Source organism: Piliocolobus tephrosceles, chromosome 16 (assembly GCF_002776525.5).
Source record: "Piliocolobus tephrosceles isolate RC106 chromosome 16, ASM277652v3, whole genome shotgun sequence".
Classification (NCBI taxonomy): domain Eukaryota; kingdom Metazoa; phylum Chordata; class Mammalia; order Primates; family Cercopithecidae; genus Piliocolobus; species Piliocolobus tephrosceles.
In genome coordinates, this window is record NC_045449.1 from 32,651,212 (window position 1) to 32,666,404 (window position 15,193).

Genomic DNA, 15,193 nt, shown 5'->3' on the forward strand with positions numbered 1-15,193 from the left:
ATGTATTCTCACGTGGCAGACTGCCCATTTGGAAGTGGAGGTAATATGTAAATAGTTACATATTGCCTTTGAGGGGAAATAACTCCCTTCATAGATGCACAGCCTGAATATGCACCAGTTTTCCCTCTTCAGGAATATATGTTAATATCTGGTGTCATGTACAGAGACCAGACAGCGTAGTGGCCTTCACAAGGAGTTTGTGAATCAAATGTTGTGATTTCATCTCGAAATATTTCTAGATAAATGTCCTTACGTAGTATTTTCATAAGAGCTAGCATTTATTAGTTTCTAATTGTTTTAGCTTTGGGGCGGAGTATGCAATTGTAAAATTGAATTAAATTTTGGGGTACCAGTCTCTTTCAGTGAAAATGCTCTTTGACTATAAAATCTGAAGAAGCCATGTATCTTTGTTTTGTTTTAAGATTCACAGGGTACAGGTGCATGTTTGTTACATAGGTATATTGTGTAAGGGTGGAGATTGGGCTTCTAATGTATCCATCATCCAGACATTGAACATTGTACCCGATAAGTGACTTTTCAACCCTCTGCTGCCTCCTCCCTCCCCCTTTTGGAGTCCCCACTGTGTATTTCCATTTTCATCATCATGTGTACCCATTGTTTAGCTCTCATTTGTAAGTGAGAACATGCTATTTTTGATTTTCTGTTTCTGAGTTAGTTCATTTAGGGTAATGGCCTCCAGCTCCATGCATGTTGCCACAAAGGACATGATTTCATTCCTTCTGTGGCTGCATAGTATTCCATGGTGGGTATAACCATATTTTCTTTATTCAAATAATCAACTGCTGATAGATACTTAGTTTGGTTCCATGAGTTTGCTATTGTGACTAGTACTGTGATGAACATACAAGTGCATGTCCTTTTTAAATTCATGATTTCTTTTCCTTTGGTTAGATACTCAGTGGTGGGATTGCTGGGTCAAATGGTAATTCTATTTTTAGTTCTTTGAGAAATCTCCATACTGTTTTCCATAGAGATTGAACTAATTTACATTCCCACCAACAGTGTATAAGCATCCCCTTTTCTCCATATTCATGTCAACATCTGTTGTTTTTGACTGAGTTTTTTTGAGACGGAGTTTCGCTTTTGTTGCCCAGGCTGGAGTGCAATGGCGTGATCTCGGCTCACCGCAACCTCTGCCTCCTGGGTTCAAGTGATTCTCCTGTCTCAGCCTCCCAAGTAGCTGGGAGTACAGACATGCGCCACCATGCCTGGCTAATTTTGTATTTTTAGTAGAGACGGGGTTTCTCCATGTTGGTCAGGCTGGTCCTGAACTTCCGATCTCAAGTGATCCACCTACCTCGGCTTCCCAGAGTGCTGGGATTATTATAGGCATGAGCCCCAGTGTCCGGCTGTTTTTGACTTTTTAAGAATAGCCATTTTTGGCCCGGCATGGTGGCTCATGCTTATAATCCCAGCACTTTGGGAGGCCAAGGTGGGCGGATCACGTGAGGCCAGGAGTTTGAGACCAGCCTGACCAACATAGTGAAACCCTGTCTCTATTAAAAATACAAAAAATTAGCCGGACATGGTGGCGTGCACCTGTAGTCCCAGCTACTTGGGAGGTTGAGGCAGGAGAATCACTTGAACCTGGGAGGTGGAGGTTGCGGTGAGCCAAGATTGTGCTGTCGCACTCCAGTCTGGCCAACAAGAATGAAACTGTCTCAAAAATAAAAATAAAAATAAAAAAAGAATAGCCGTTTTCCCTGGTGTAAGATGATATCTTGGTGTGGTTTGAAGTTGCATTTCTCTGAATATTAGTGATGTTGAACATTTTTTTTCATTTGTTTGTTGGCCATTTATGTTCCTTTTGAGAAATGCCTGTTTCTGTTCTTTGGGGTTTTTAATGGAGTTTGTTTTTTTCTGGTTCAATTGTTTGAGTTTCTTGTAGATTCTTAGATGAATGCATAATTTACAAATATTTTCTCCCATTGTGTAGTTTATCTGTTTACTCTATCGATTATTTCTCTTGCTGTGCAGGAACTTTTTAGTTTAATGAAGTCTCATTTGTCTATTTTTGTTGCCTTTGTTTTTGATGTCTTTGTCATAAATTCCTTGCCTAGGACAATGTCTAGAAGAGTTTTTCCCTAGGTTTTCTTCTAGGATTTCTATAGTTTCAGGTCTTACATGTAGGTCTTTAATCCATCTTGAGTTAATTTTTGTATATGGTAAGAGATAGGGGTCTGGTTTCATTCTTCTGCATATGGCTAGCCAATTTTCCCAGTGCCATTTATTGAATAGGGTGTCCATTCTCCATTGTGTATTTTTGTCAGCTTTGTTAACAAAAAAGATCAATTGGTTGTAAGTATCTGATGTTATTTAGTTCTCTGTTCAGTTCTATTGACCTATGTATCTTTTTTTTTTCCCGACAGAGTCTAGCTGTGTTGCCCAGGCTGGCGTAATCTCTGCTCGTTTGCAACCCCCACCTGCTGGGTTCAAGTGATTCTCTCACCTCAGACTCCTGAGTAGTTGGCACTATAGGCATATGCTACCACACCTGGCTAATTTTTGTATTTTTAGTAGAAATGGAGTTTTATCATGTTGGCCAGGCTTGTCCCGAACTCCTGACCTCAAGTGATCCACTCACCTTGGCCTCCCAAAGTGCTGGAATTATAGGCATGAGCCACCATGCCCAGCTTATGTGTCTATTTTTGTACCAGTACCATGCTGTTTTAATTACTGCAGACTTGTAGTATAGTTTGAAATTAGGCAGTGTGATGCTTCCTGAGTTTTTATTTTTGCTTAGGACTACTTTGGCTGTTTTTTTTTTTTTTGCTTCCATATGAACTTTAGGATTGTTTTTTTCCAGTTCTGTGGAAAAAACATTAATAATTTGATAAGAATTGTGCTGAATCTGTAGATTTCTCTGGGCAGTATGGTCATTTAAATCATATTGATTCTTTCAATTCATGAACTTGGGATGTTCTTCCATTTGTTGGTGTTTGCAATTTTTTTCATCAGTGTCTTGTAGTTTTTCTTGTAGAGATCTTTCACCTCCTTGGTTAAATTTCTTCTTATGTATTTTTTTCTGTAGCTATTGTAAATGTGATTCCCTCTCTGCTAGATCATTATTGGTGTATAGACACCAATGCTATTAAATTTTGTATGTTAATTTTATATCCTGCAACTTTACTGAATTCATTTAGCAAATCTAAGATTTGTGTGTGTGTGTGTGAAATCATTAGGTTTTTCTAGATATAAGATCATGTCATCAGCAAAGAGGGGCAATGTGGCTTCTACTTTCCCAATTTGGATGCCTTTTCTTTCTTTCTATTGCCTGATGGCTTTGGCTAGGACTTCCAGTACTGTGTCACATAGGAGTGGTGAAGTGGGCATCCTTGTCTTGTACTAAATCTTAGAGGAAAGGCTTTTAACTTTTCCCCAGTCAGCCTGATATTAGCTGTGGTTTTGTCATATATGGTCTTTATTATTTTGAGGTAATTTCCTTCTATGCCTAGTTTGTTAAGAGTTTTTCTCATTAAGGGATGTTGAATTTTATTAAATGCTTTTTTCTTATATCTATTGAGATGATCATATGGTTTTTGTCCTTCATTCTGTTGATGTGATTATCGCTTATTGATTTACATATGTTGAACCATCCCCATGTCTCTGGAATAAATCCCCCTTGATTGTGGTGTATTATACTTTCGATGTGCTGTTGTTTTCTATTTTCTAGAAGATTTTTGTGTCTGTGTTCATCAGGGATCTTGGCCTATAGTTTTCTTTTCTGTGGTGTCCTTGTCTGGTTTTGGTATCAGATGATGTTGGCCTCATAGAATGAGTTAGGGAGAGTTTCTTCCTCTTTTATTTTTTTGGAATAGTTTCAGGAAAATTAGTGTTCTCTTTTGTACATTTGGTAGGATCCAACTGTGAATCTGTCTAGTCCTGGGCTTGCTTTTTGGGAGACTTTATTACCTACTCACTCTCCTTATTCATTATTGGTCTGCTCAGATTTCTGTTTTTTCCTGATTCAGTCTTATTAGGTTAGGTTGTATGTTTCCAGGAATTTATCCATTTCCTCTAGATTTTTCTGATTTTCAGTGTATAGCTTTTTATAATAGTTTGCTGATCTATTGTATTTCTGTGGTATCAGTTGTAATGTTCTCTTTTTCATTTCTCATTTTGTTTATCTGGGTCTTTCCTTTCTTGGTTAATCTAGCTAGTGTTCATCAATTTTGTTTATCTTTTTGAAGAACCAATTTTTTATTCATTGGTCTTTTATATTGTTTCTTTATTTTGCTTAGTTCTGCTGTTTATTACTTTATTTCTTCTGCTAATTATGGATTTGGTTTACTCTTTTTTAGCTCCTTTGGGTGCATTGTAGGTTGTTAATTTGTAACCTTTGTACTTTTTTTGATGTAGGCATTTATTGTTGTAAACTTCTGTCAGCACAGCTTTTGCTGGATTCCCCAGTTTTGGTATGTTGTATTTCAAGATCATCATTTGTTTCAAGATTTTAAAGAATTGACTCAGTTGTGTTCAGGGGCATGTTATTTGATTTCCATGTATTTATAAAGTTTCCAGAGTCCCTTTTGGTATTTATTTCTCATTTTAGTCCATTGCATTGTGGTCTGAGAAGATACTTGATATGATTCAGTTTTTAAAAATGTATTGAGACTTGTGGCCTAACATATGGTCTATCATGGAGAATGTTCTATTGGCTAAGAATGCATATTCTGCAGTTATTGGATAGAATGCTCTGTAAGTGTCCGTTAAGTCCATTGGGTCTAAAGTCCAGTTTTAGGCCAGGCACGGTGGCACATGCCTGTAATCCCAGCACTTTGGGAGGCTAAGGCTGGTGAATTACTTGAGGTCAGGAATTCAAGTCCAGCGTGGCCAACATGGCAAAACCCCATCTCTACTAAAAATACAAAAATAGCCAGGCATGGTGGCGTGCGCCTTTAATCCCAGCCACTTGCGAGGCTAAGGCAAGAGAACCACTTGAACCCAGGAGGTGGAAGTTGTGTTGAGCTGAGATCACTGCACTCCAGCCTGGGTGACAGAGCGAAACTCTGTCTCAATAAGTAAGTAAGTAAGTAAGTAAATAAATAAATAAATAAATAAATAAATAAAGTCCAGTTTAAATCCAACGTTTCTTTGTTGATTTTCTGGCTGGATGATCTGTTTAATGCTGAGAGGAGTTTTGAAGTCCCCCACTATTACTGTGTTTCAGTTTATTTCTCTTTAGATATAGTATATAGTAATAATTTGCTTTACGAACATATGTACTCCAGTGTTGAGGGCATATATATTTAGAACTATTACATCCTTTTGCTGAATTGATCCCTTTATCATTATACAATGACCTTCTTTGTCTTTTTTTTTTTTCCAACTGTTTTTGACTTTAGAGTTTGTTTTATCTAATACAAGTATAACTACTCCTGTTCACTTTTGGTTTCCATTTGTGTGGAATATCTTTTTTTTTCCCCTTTACTTTTAGTCTACATATGTCTTTATGGTAAGGTGAATTTCTTGTAAGGAGCGTATAGTTGGGTCATTTAAAAAAATCCATTTAGCTATTCTGTATCTTTTAAGTGGATTATTTATTTTGTTTACATTCAAAGTCATTATTAATATGTAGGGCTTTGTTTTTATTGTATTGTTGATTGTTTCCTGTAGTTTTGGTTTCATTCTTTTTCTCTTATTGTTTGATGTTATGGTTTGGTGGATTTCTGCAGTGGTACTCTGAGTTCTTTCTCTTTCTCCTTTGTGTCTTTGCTTTACCAGTGAGTTTCATAGTCATAGTTTGGTGTGTTTTTGTGATACTAAATGTTGTCCTTTCACTTCCAGCTTTAGGACTACTTTGAGCATGTCTTGTAGGGCCAATATAGTGATAATGATTTTTCTCAGAATTTACTTGTTGGAAAAAACCTTATTTCTCCTTCATTTATGAAGGGTAATTTTGTTGGATACAGTATTCTTGGCTGACATGCTTTTTTCTTTCAACACTTTAATATATAATTCCATTCTCTTCTGGCTCGTAAGGTTTCTGCTAAGAAATCTACAGTTAATGTGGTGAGGTTTCCTTTATGTGTGACTAGACACTATTTTTTCTTGCTGCTTTTAGGATTTACTCTTTATCTTTGATTTTAGACAATGACTATAATGTGCCTTAGAGAAGACCTTTTTCCATTGTATCTGCTTGGGGATTCCTAAGCCTGTCGTATCTGAATGTCCAAACTTTTGTTAGACTTGGCAAGTTTTCATCTGTTATTTCATTAAATGTGCTTTCAAATTTTTTCTTTCTCTCTTCAATATCAGGAATACTGATCATTGTAATGTTTTGACACTTTATGTTTCCCCAGATGTCATAACGTCTCTTTGCTTATTTTTAAAATTATTTTTTCTTTATTTTTATCTGATTGGATTGTTTCAGAAGATCTGTCTTCAAGTTCTGAGATTCTCCCTTTTGCCTGATGTAGTCAGATTTATTTATTTATTCATTTATTTATTTATTTAGAGACAGGATCTCACTGATCTTACTCTGTCATCCAGGCTAAAGTTCACTGGTGCAATCACTGCTCACTGCAGCCTAGAACCCCAGGGCTCAGGTGATCCTCTTGCCTAAGCTTCCTGAGTAGCTGGGTCTACAGGTGTGTGCCACCACACCAGGCTAATTTTTTTTTTTTTTTTTTTTGGTAGAGATAGGGTCTTGCCATGTTGCCCAAACTGGTCTTGAACTTCTGGGCTCAAGCAATCTTCCTGCCTCGACCTCCCCAAGTGCTGGGATTACAGGCATGAGCCACTGTACCTGCCAGAATTTCTATTTGACTCTTTTAAAAATTATCTATCTTTTTGGTAAATTTCTCATTTATATTCTGAATTGTTTTTCTGATTTTTCTGTATTGTTTTTCAGAGTTCTTTTGTATCTCACAAGATTGTTTTAAATTATTATTTTGAGTCCTATATATGGACTCTCATAAATTTTGTTTTGATTGGAATCTGGCTGGAGAAAACTGTGTTTCTTTGGAGGCGTCATATTTTATTTTTCATGTTTCCTGTGTCTTTACATTGATATTTGCACATCTGGTGCAACAGTTACTTCATATTTTTACATTTACTTTTGTAGAGGACTTTTTTTATGAATGAAGATGTAACTATAGTACTGGTTGGATAGGACACTTTGGTCTTGATTCTGGGTATGTGCAGTGATGTAGTCTGATTTTTTTTTTTTCTGTATACATCATTAGGGGTATTTATTATTTACTTAATGAATTAGGGTGTGATTATTCATGGTGGCTGTGGTGAAGTTTTGCTGGAGACTGGGATACCAGGTCAGCTGGTCATCAGTATGCAGTGGTGGGAGCATTGGGCTGAGTGTGCTTATCCTTGTGCCCCAGAGTAGTGTACACTGGCACCTATATTGGTGGTTACAAGTGAGCTGATTCTTGGTCTTCCAGGTAGCTTGCTTGGATGCTGGTAGTGCCAGTGGTGAACGATGTGAGTGGGCTGGTTCCTGGTTCCCTGGGCAGCCAGTATGACATGGGTGATGACAGTAGCAGTGGCAAGATAATTCTTTTTGTTCCTAGTGGTGTGTGTTGATGTTGGTGGTGGCTGCAGTGGTCTGGGGGTTCGGGAGGTATTCTCCAGGCCTGTAGTTGGAATTTGCAGGTAGATGCCAGCTGTTGAGGCAGTGGCAGGGAGATAAGACCCAACCTCAGACCCCCTGGAGGAATGCTTATGTACCCAAAGAAGTGGATTGGGTTGGGCAGTCCCAAGGACCCTGGGTTATATGTTCTGTATTTGGGGGTTGAGGGCAGAACTAGGCTGGATGGCTTGTTCTCAGGCTCCCCAACGGTGAGAGCAGATACCAGCCATGGTAGGTGGGGACAGGGTAGTCCTAGGATCAGTTCTTGGGTAAGGGGCCCTGAAGCTGCCTCTGCAGAGGGTAGGTCTGGCCTCAGTGGTCACAGCTAGGCTGGTAGGTGGGGAAAATGTGTCTCTTTCACACCCCAGTTCTAGTGGGGCTCACCTCCCAGTCCTGGTGGCAATGGCATATACCTGTCTCACCCCCATCCCTGGCTGCAGGAGCCTCTGCCCAGCTTGCAACCAAGTCTTAGTGGCAACTCATGCCTGCTCGTGTCTCAGTCTCTGTCCTGGCAGCCCTTGCTTCCCTGCATTGGTAGCTGCTACAGCTAATGCTTTACTCGATTCTCAGCTCCTACTGCAGGAATGTGCCCAGATCACACCCTAGTCCTAGCAGTGACAGCCTGAGTTTTTTTTTTTTCCCCCTGAGACAGAGTCTCACTCTGTTGCCCGGGCTGGAGTATAGTGGCATGATCTCAGTTCACTGAAACCTCCACTTCCTGGGTTCAAGCAATTCTCCTGCTTCAGCCTCCTGAGTAGCTAGGATTACAGGCGTGTGCCACCATGCCTGGCTGATTTTTCTATTTTTAGTAGAGACAGGGTTTCACCATGTTGGCCAGGCTGGTCTCGAACTCCTGATCTGGTGGTGATCCGCCCACCTCAGCCTCCCAAAGTGCTGGGATTACAGGTGTGAGCCACCACTCCAGACCCCTGAGTTTTTTTTTTTTTTTTTTAACACCTCAGTCCCAGTGCTTCTAGGCCCCAGAGCAGCACGCCATCTGCCAAAACCAGGTTTGAAAATGATGTCTTGCTGGGCATGGTGGCTTGTGCCTGTAGTTCCAGCTACTTGGGAGGCAGAGGTAGGAAGACTGCTTAAGTTCAGGAGTTCTGGGCTGTAGTGCACTATGCCAATCGGGTGTCTGCTTTAAGTTCAGCATCAATATGATGGCCTCGCAGGAGTAGGGGACCACCAGATTGCCTAAGGAGAGGTGAACCAGCGCAGGTTGGAAATAGAGCAGGTCAAAATTCCCATGCTGATCAGTAGTGGAATCACACCTATGAATAGCCATTGCACTGCAGCCTGTGCAAAATAGTGAGACCTGTCTCTTAAAAAGAAAAGAAAAGAAAAAGAAAATGTCGTCTTGCTAGAGCCACTTAGGTATCAGAAAGTGTATGGGACCCAGTACAGGTTACCTCCCTGGAGCAGTTCTGTTTGAGAGTCTCCTGGCAGCTCCCTGTGTTAAGTTTCAGGGCTTGGGAGGGTTGAGGGTGTCTCTCCTGGCTGAGATTGCATGGCTCCATGGCGGGAGATGTGGGCTACTGGAATTCTCTTACTTACCCTTGCCTTGTGTTGGGAAGCCACTCCCAGCTCCCAGCCTATCCTAGCCAAGCAGGCTACCTGCCTTCCTTCTCCTACCCACTTTTGGTGTTTCCTGTTAGTTCTCTGTTGAATTCTAGTGTTTTACCTGGGACAATGTATTTGAAGTGTGATTCTCTATGCACTATTTTGGTTCTTCTAAGTGAAGGGGATGAGCATCAAATGGCTTTTGACCAAAGTCTCTATCCCTTTTGTTCACAAAAGATAACATAGTATATATGCTCTTTGGCACATTGCCCTTTTTTCTTGTGCTTAATAATATTTCCTGGAAATTAGTTCATTTGATAGGATTTTGCACTGTAGAAAACTCTGACTCATCTTTCATTTTGTTGAACCAAGATACAAATGTAATTTTCTGATGATTCTAAATTGTAGACCAAAATTTCTGACTTAGTTACTTTTGTGTAAAACTGCTGATTCAGTTGTAGTTGAATTTGAAAGGTAAGAGTAGGGCTGGGCGTGGTGGCTCACACCTGTAATCCCAGCACTTTGGGAGGCTAAGACTGGTGGATCACTTGAGGCCAGGAGTTTGAGACCAGCCTGGCCAACATGGGGAAACCTTGTCTCTACTAAAAATACACACAAAAAAAATCCAGGCGTGGTGGCACGTGCCTGTAATCCCAGCTACTTGGGAGGCCGAGGAAGGAGAATTGCCTGAACCCAAGAGGCAGAGTTTGCAGTGAGCTGAAATCATACCATTGTATTCCAGCCTGGGTGATGGAGTGAGACTCTTGTCTCTTAAAAAAAAAAAAAAAAAAGATAAGAGTGTCGTTTAGTTTTACATATTTGTCCTTGAGTATTTTAATTACCAGAAGCAGAGAATAAGTAATAGCCTTTCTTTCCTTGCTCATGCAGCAGGAGGCAGCAGAGGAATAATTTTCATAATTCTTTGAATGTGTATTTGTGGATGAATGAGTGAGCAAGAGAGAGATTCTTTTTATTTGTTAAAATGATCACTTTTCAAATTCTTTATCTTACGCTATGTGAAACCACATTTGATGATCACCTATCATTTGGCAAGTTCCTTACTTCTCTTTGAAATCTACTTAAGCAGTCATTCAGTGTGACATAACACAGATTGCCTTAAAAAAATTCTTGACTTTGCATATCATACTTTTAAGGGTGTTCCATTCTATTATAATATATTACTATTGCTTTCAGGGATGTTTAAAATAACAGTGTCAGTGATGAAGAAAATTTTGAATTAAGAATAAAAGGTTTACATATCAGTCTTCATCAGAGGACCTGGTTTTAAACGATGTAAAGCATTTTTAATTTTTATGTTTTGTGAAATATAGATTCTTTGTGAATTCCAGAGGTTTTAAAAAAACTCATAATGTGGTACAGTTCTAATACTCTACCCTTGTCATTTTGTTTTTTAAAAATGTTAAACATACAAATCTGGCTAATGACATTTTTTGCTAAATATAGGAAGTAGACGACCAGTGGAGAGTTTTACCCTGGTTTATTTCTTAGCATGTGAAATAATCATGCATATCAAAGTAGTGATTCACTTTGAAAATTGGTAGTTTGCTTTATTTACGTCAGTCACAAATAAGGATATATCTTTTTCATTCCTAATGGTAAAAGTTTAAGCTCTCTGATATGGACAGCTAGTATATGTGTCATAGTTGATTTATGCATAATTTGTAACACTTCTCCACTGACACAATTGAAAATGCAAATATGGCAAAATCTTTTGTCTACGTTTTATGTTTTCTTTTATAATCTTTATGGAGGAATTAACAGGATAAAACATCTAATTTGTTAGCATGTCAGATATTTAAGTTAGGAAGTCATGTGTAAGTCCTTTGATTATATTTTTAAAATTTATTTGTGGAAAGGCCACCAGACCTCCTACCATTTCAGAGTTTATGGATTCTTAAAGACTATTCATCTTGTAATGAAAACCGTAATTGAGCATGAAACTGCCTGAATGGCACCGGCAGATTATAAAAAGGGGTAAAAGTGTCTCAGCAGAGCTTTTAGCTGTTTGTCTGAAATACACTCATGCAAACATTCCCACCCATCACCATCACTGTGCACGGTAAATAAGCTCTATCCTAATAGCCTGTAGAGTTAAACAGATTAATAGAAATGACTTTCTGCCTCTCTCTCTTTTTCTCAGTTGATTCGATGTCATCAGTCCCGTGGTGGAGCCTGTGGAGACAACATTCAGTCTTACACTGCCACAGTCATTAGTGCTGCTAAAGTGAGTACCTCCGAAATCTTGGAGAGTTGTGATTATGTGTAGTAATTGTTCAGATTTCTCTTGAATTATATTTTCTATTGTAATGATTGCAGTGTTTGTACTTATCCAATTTTAAATATTTTAAGCCTGTTAGCTAGCTTCAAGACTATTATCTCATTAATACCACATTTGGAAGAAGCTTTCCATGTTTTAAACAGTGACTTCTGGATTCTCTGTGATTTGCATTGTTCTACCTACACTGACATCCCTTTGCATCTTTGAACATTTCAGAGTCTTCTTCTCATGAAAAGAATATTATTCCCTCTGAAAACTTGAGTCAGTCCCTCGTCACATTCAAAGATTCTTTCATATCAAGGGGCTGCCCCTTCATGTTTGTCAAGTGAGCTCTCTTTTTCATGTGTGTGAGGGTTAATTTTGATGATGTCTGGTAAACTTTATGCTGATTATAAGGTATTCTTGTAACCACTATCCTTTTGAATTGTGAAGTATACAACAAAACAATTCTAATAATAGGAATGACAGAGTGAATCTAAATGACAGCATATAATAGAAAGCACAACCATTCAGAAAAGAACAACAGTTTAAAGCAAACCACAGAGTGGGAATCAAAGGTCACACTGTTTTATGTAAAACAAAACAAAAATACTTCATATTTGATCACAGACGCTTACATGATGTGCTTCAGAATGTGGTCCTTGGTTTGACGAGAGAAGCATTACGTATTTTGCACTCAAAAGAGAATTAACCATTAGGTCTTTATGCCTATAGCACTGTGAATTTTACATTTCAGAAATCTTTTTTTTTTTTTTCCTTAAGACAGGGTCTTGCTCTGTTGCTCAGGCTGGAGTGAACACCCACCTCAGCTCCCAATTAGCTGGGACTACAGGCGCATGCCACCACGCCTGGCAAAATTTTCGTATAGTTTGTAGAGACAGAGTTTTGCCATGTTACCCAGGCTAGTCTTGAACATCTGAGCTCAAACAATCCACCCACCTCAGCCTCCCAAAGTGCTGGGGTTACAGGTGTGCATCACTGCACCCAGCAATTGCAGAAATCTTAATAAAGATTGCTCACTTTTCTCCATTGTGTATACAAAAATTATGATGGTTATTTCAATGAAGAGCTGAGAGAGAGTGTTTAGAAAACATCTTCACTATTAGTCTACTAATTTATCCACAAAATACAACAATGAGATCTTTTTCTCAAGTATTAGACTCCTTTTAGTCTTGTCTGTCTTATACACATGTATCACGATAGTTTAGCTTATGATCATTTTCAGTAATTTTTAGTTATGGAATGGAGGATAACTTTTCAGCTCCTGTTTGCTATTCTTATGTGTTTATGTGCTTATATAAAAATAAAGTGATCTTCATTCCATGTTTTGTTGCAGACATGCTGGAGTAAGTGAGGCTGGACTTAAGATGTTTTAAAAATAAGTGCAGGGCTGGGTGTGGTGGCTCATGCCTGTAATCCCAGCACTTTGGGAGGCTGAGGTGGGTGGATCACGAGGTCAGGAGTTTAAGATCAGCCTGGCCAACATAGTGAAACCCCATCTCTACTAAAAATACGAATCCTAGCTGGGCATGGTGGCGCGGTGCCTGTAGTCTCAGTTACTTGAGAGGCTGAAGCAGGAGAATTGCTTGAACCCAGAAGGCAGAGGTTTCAGGGAGCCAAGATTGTGCCACTGTTCTTCAGCCTGGGCGACGCAGCGAGACTCTGTCTCAAAAAACAAAACAAAGCAAACAAACGAAAAAAAACAGTGCAAACTCCCCATTTTCTCATACCGCAATATTGGGAACTGTGAGGCTTATACTCATGTCTTCCACATTTAAGACTAAGAAATTATGTTTAATATAACACCTTAAGGCTGGATGCTGTGCCTCATGCCTATAATCCCAGCATTTTGGGAGGCTGAGGTGGGAGGATCGCATGAGCTCAGAAATTTAAAACCAGTTTAGGCAACATATGAGATCCTGTCTCTACAAACAGATTTAAAAATTGGTGGTGCATGCCTGTTGTCCCAGCTACTCCAGAGGCTAAAGTGGGAAGATTGCTTGAGTATTGGAGGCCGAGGCTACAGTGAGCCATGATTGCACCACTGCAATCTTTTTACTTTTCTGTTTGGGAGAATATAAGGGTTACTTTAAAAAAATTAACAAGGATGTCTCCAGACCTAGAAATCTTCTCAAGAGAATTCTTTTTAATATTTAAGAATAAACAATGGTGATATTACAAAGACTCTTCCAGAGAATAAGCAAAGTCAGATTATGCCTAATCTGGTTTGATGAAGCCAGATCACCTTAATACTAAAACTTTAGAAGAGCATTATAATACAAGAACACTACATAGATGTGAAAAATCCTAAATCAAATATTTGCAGAAAAACAACATTATATAGGATACCATATACATTGTATCACAGTCCATTTGGGATAAGAATATATGGACATAATTATAGTATAATATATAGGACACAATATATGCTGTGTCACAACCCACTTGGGATAAGAATATATAGGACACAATTCTTCAATATATAGGACGCTATATATTGTATCACAATCCATTTGAGATAATCCACAGTATAAGGCTGGTTTATCACTCAAGATCAATGAACATAATTTGCACATTTAACAGGAGAAAATTATATACTTATCACAATTGAACAAAAAGCATTTGATAAAATTGAACATATATTCATTGATAATATCTTAATAAATAGAGATAGTTTCTGGTTCTTTGGATTTTTAAATTTTCTCAAATTATCAAACTTGTTTAAACACAGTAAACCTGGTCATATTGAAGTCTGTTTCTGATAACTCTAATGTCTGGTTCCCTTTTGGGTCCATTTTTGTTGTGTGTTGTTTCTGCTGGCTCTCATTTATGATGACTTGAGTCCTGTGAAGCGGTGTCGTTTGTCTGGGGTAATACCCAAGGTTTGTTGTCTCATGCCAAGGAAATTGAAGATGCGGACACACAAGGAGTGGGTTTAAGAGCAGAAGTTTAACAGGCGAAATAAAGAAGAGAGCTTCCTCCTGTAGAGGGAGGGGGCCCAAGCAGGTTTCTGGGATTGGGGTGAGATGTGATTGGTTTTATAGATGAGCTTGAGGAGGTGGTGTTTGATTTACATAGGGTGTAGTGGATTGGTTGGACCAGGTGTGCCATTTACATAACGTGTAGAGGCTGGCTATCCCACCATAATCTTTTATTATGCAAATAGAGTCTCTATCTGGCTGGTACCATGTTGCCTGCACATGTGGTGACAAAAAAAAGGGAAGAGGGAGGCTGGGCGCGGTGGCTCAAGCCTGTAATCCCAGCACTTTGGGAGGCCGAGATGGGCGGATCAGGAGGTCAGGAGATCGAGACCATCCTGGCTAACATGGTGAAACCCCGACTCTACTAAAAAATACAAAAAACTAGCTGGGCGAGGTGGCAGGCGCCTGTAGTCCCAGCTACTCGGGAGGCTGAGGCAGGAGAATGGCGTAAACCCGGGAGGCAGAGCTTGCAGTGAGCTGAGATCCAGCCACTGCACTCCAGCCCCAGCGACAGAGCGAGACTCTGTCTCAAAAAAAAAATACAAAAAATACAAAAAACTAGCCGGGCGAGGTGGCGGGCGCCTGTAGTCCCAGCTACTCGGGAGGCTGAGGCAGGAGAATGGCGTAAACCCGGGAGGCGGAGCTTGTAGTGAGCTGAGATCCGGCCACTGCACTCCAGCCTGGGCGACAGAGCCAGACTCCGTCTCAAAAACAAAAAACAAAACAAAACAAAACAAAAAAAAA

General features: G+C 39.4%; 1 protein-coding gene across 8 annotated transcripts in view; it reads left to right on the forward strand.

Moving 5' to 3' along the window:
• The window catches only part of BCAS3 (BCAS3 microtubule associated cell migration factor), a 722,154-nt gene that overhangs the window by 213,963 nt on the left and 492,998 nt on the right, over positions 1-15,193 (forward strand). For all 8 annotated transcript variants that reach the window (XM_023204675.3, XM_023204674.3, XM_023204677.2 and 5 more), the window contains one exon: positions 11,331-11,414. In XM_023204675.3, coding sequence (XP_023060443.1) covers positions 11,331-11,414 — 84 coding nt within the window. The remainder of the gene's footprint in view (positions 1-11,330; positions 11,415-15,193) is intronic.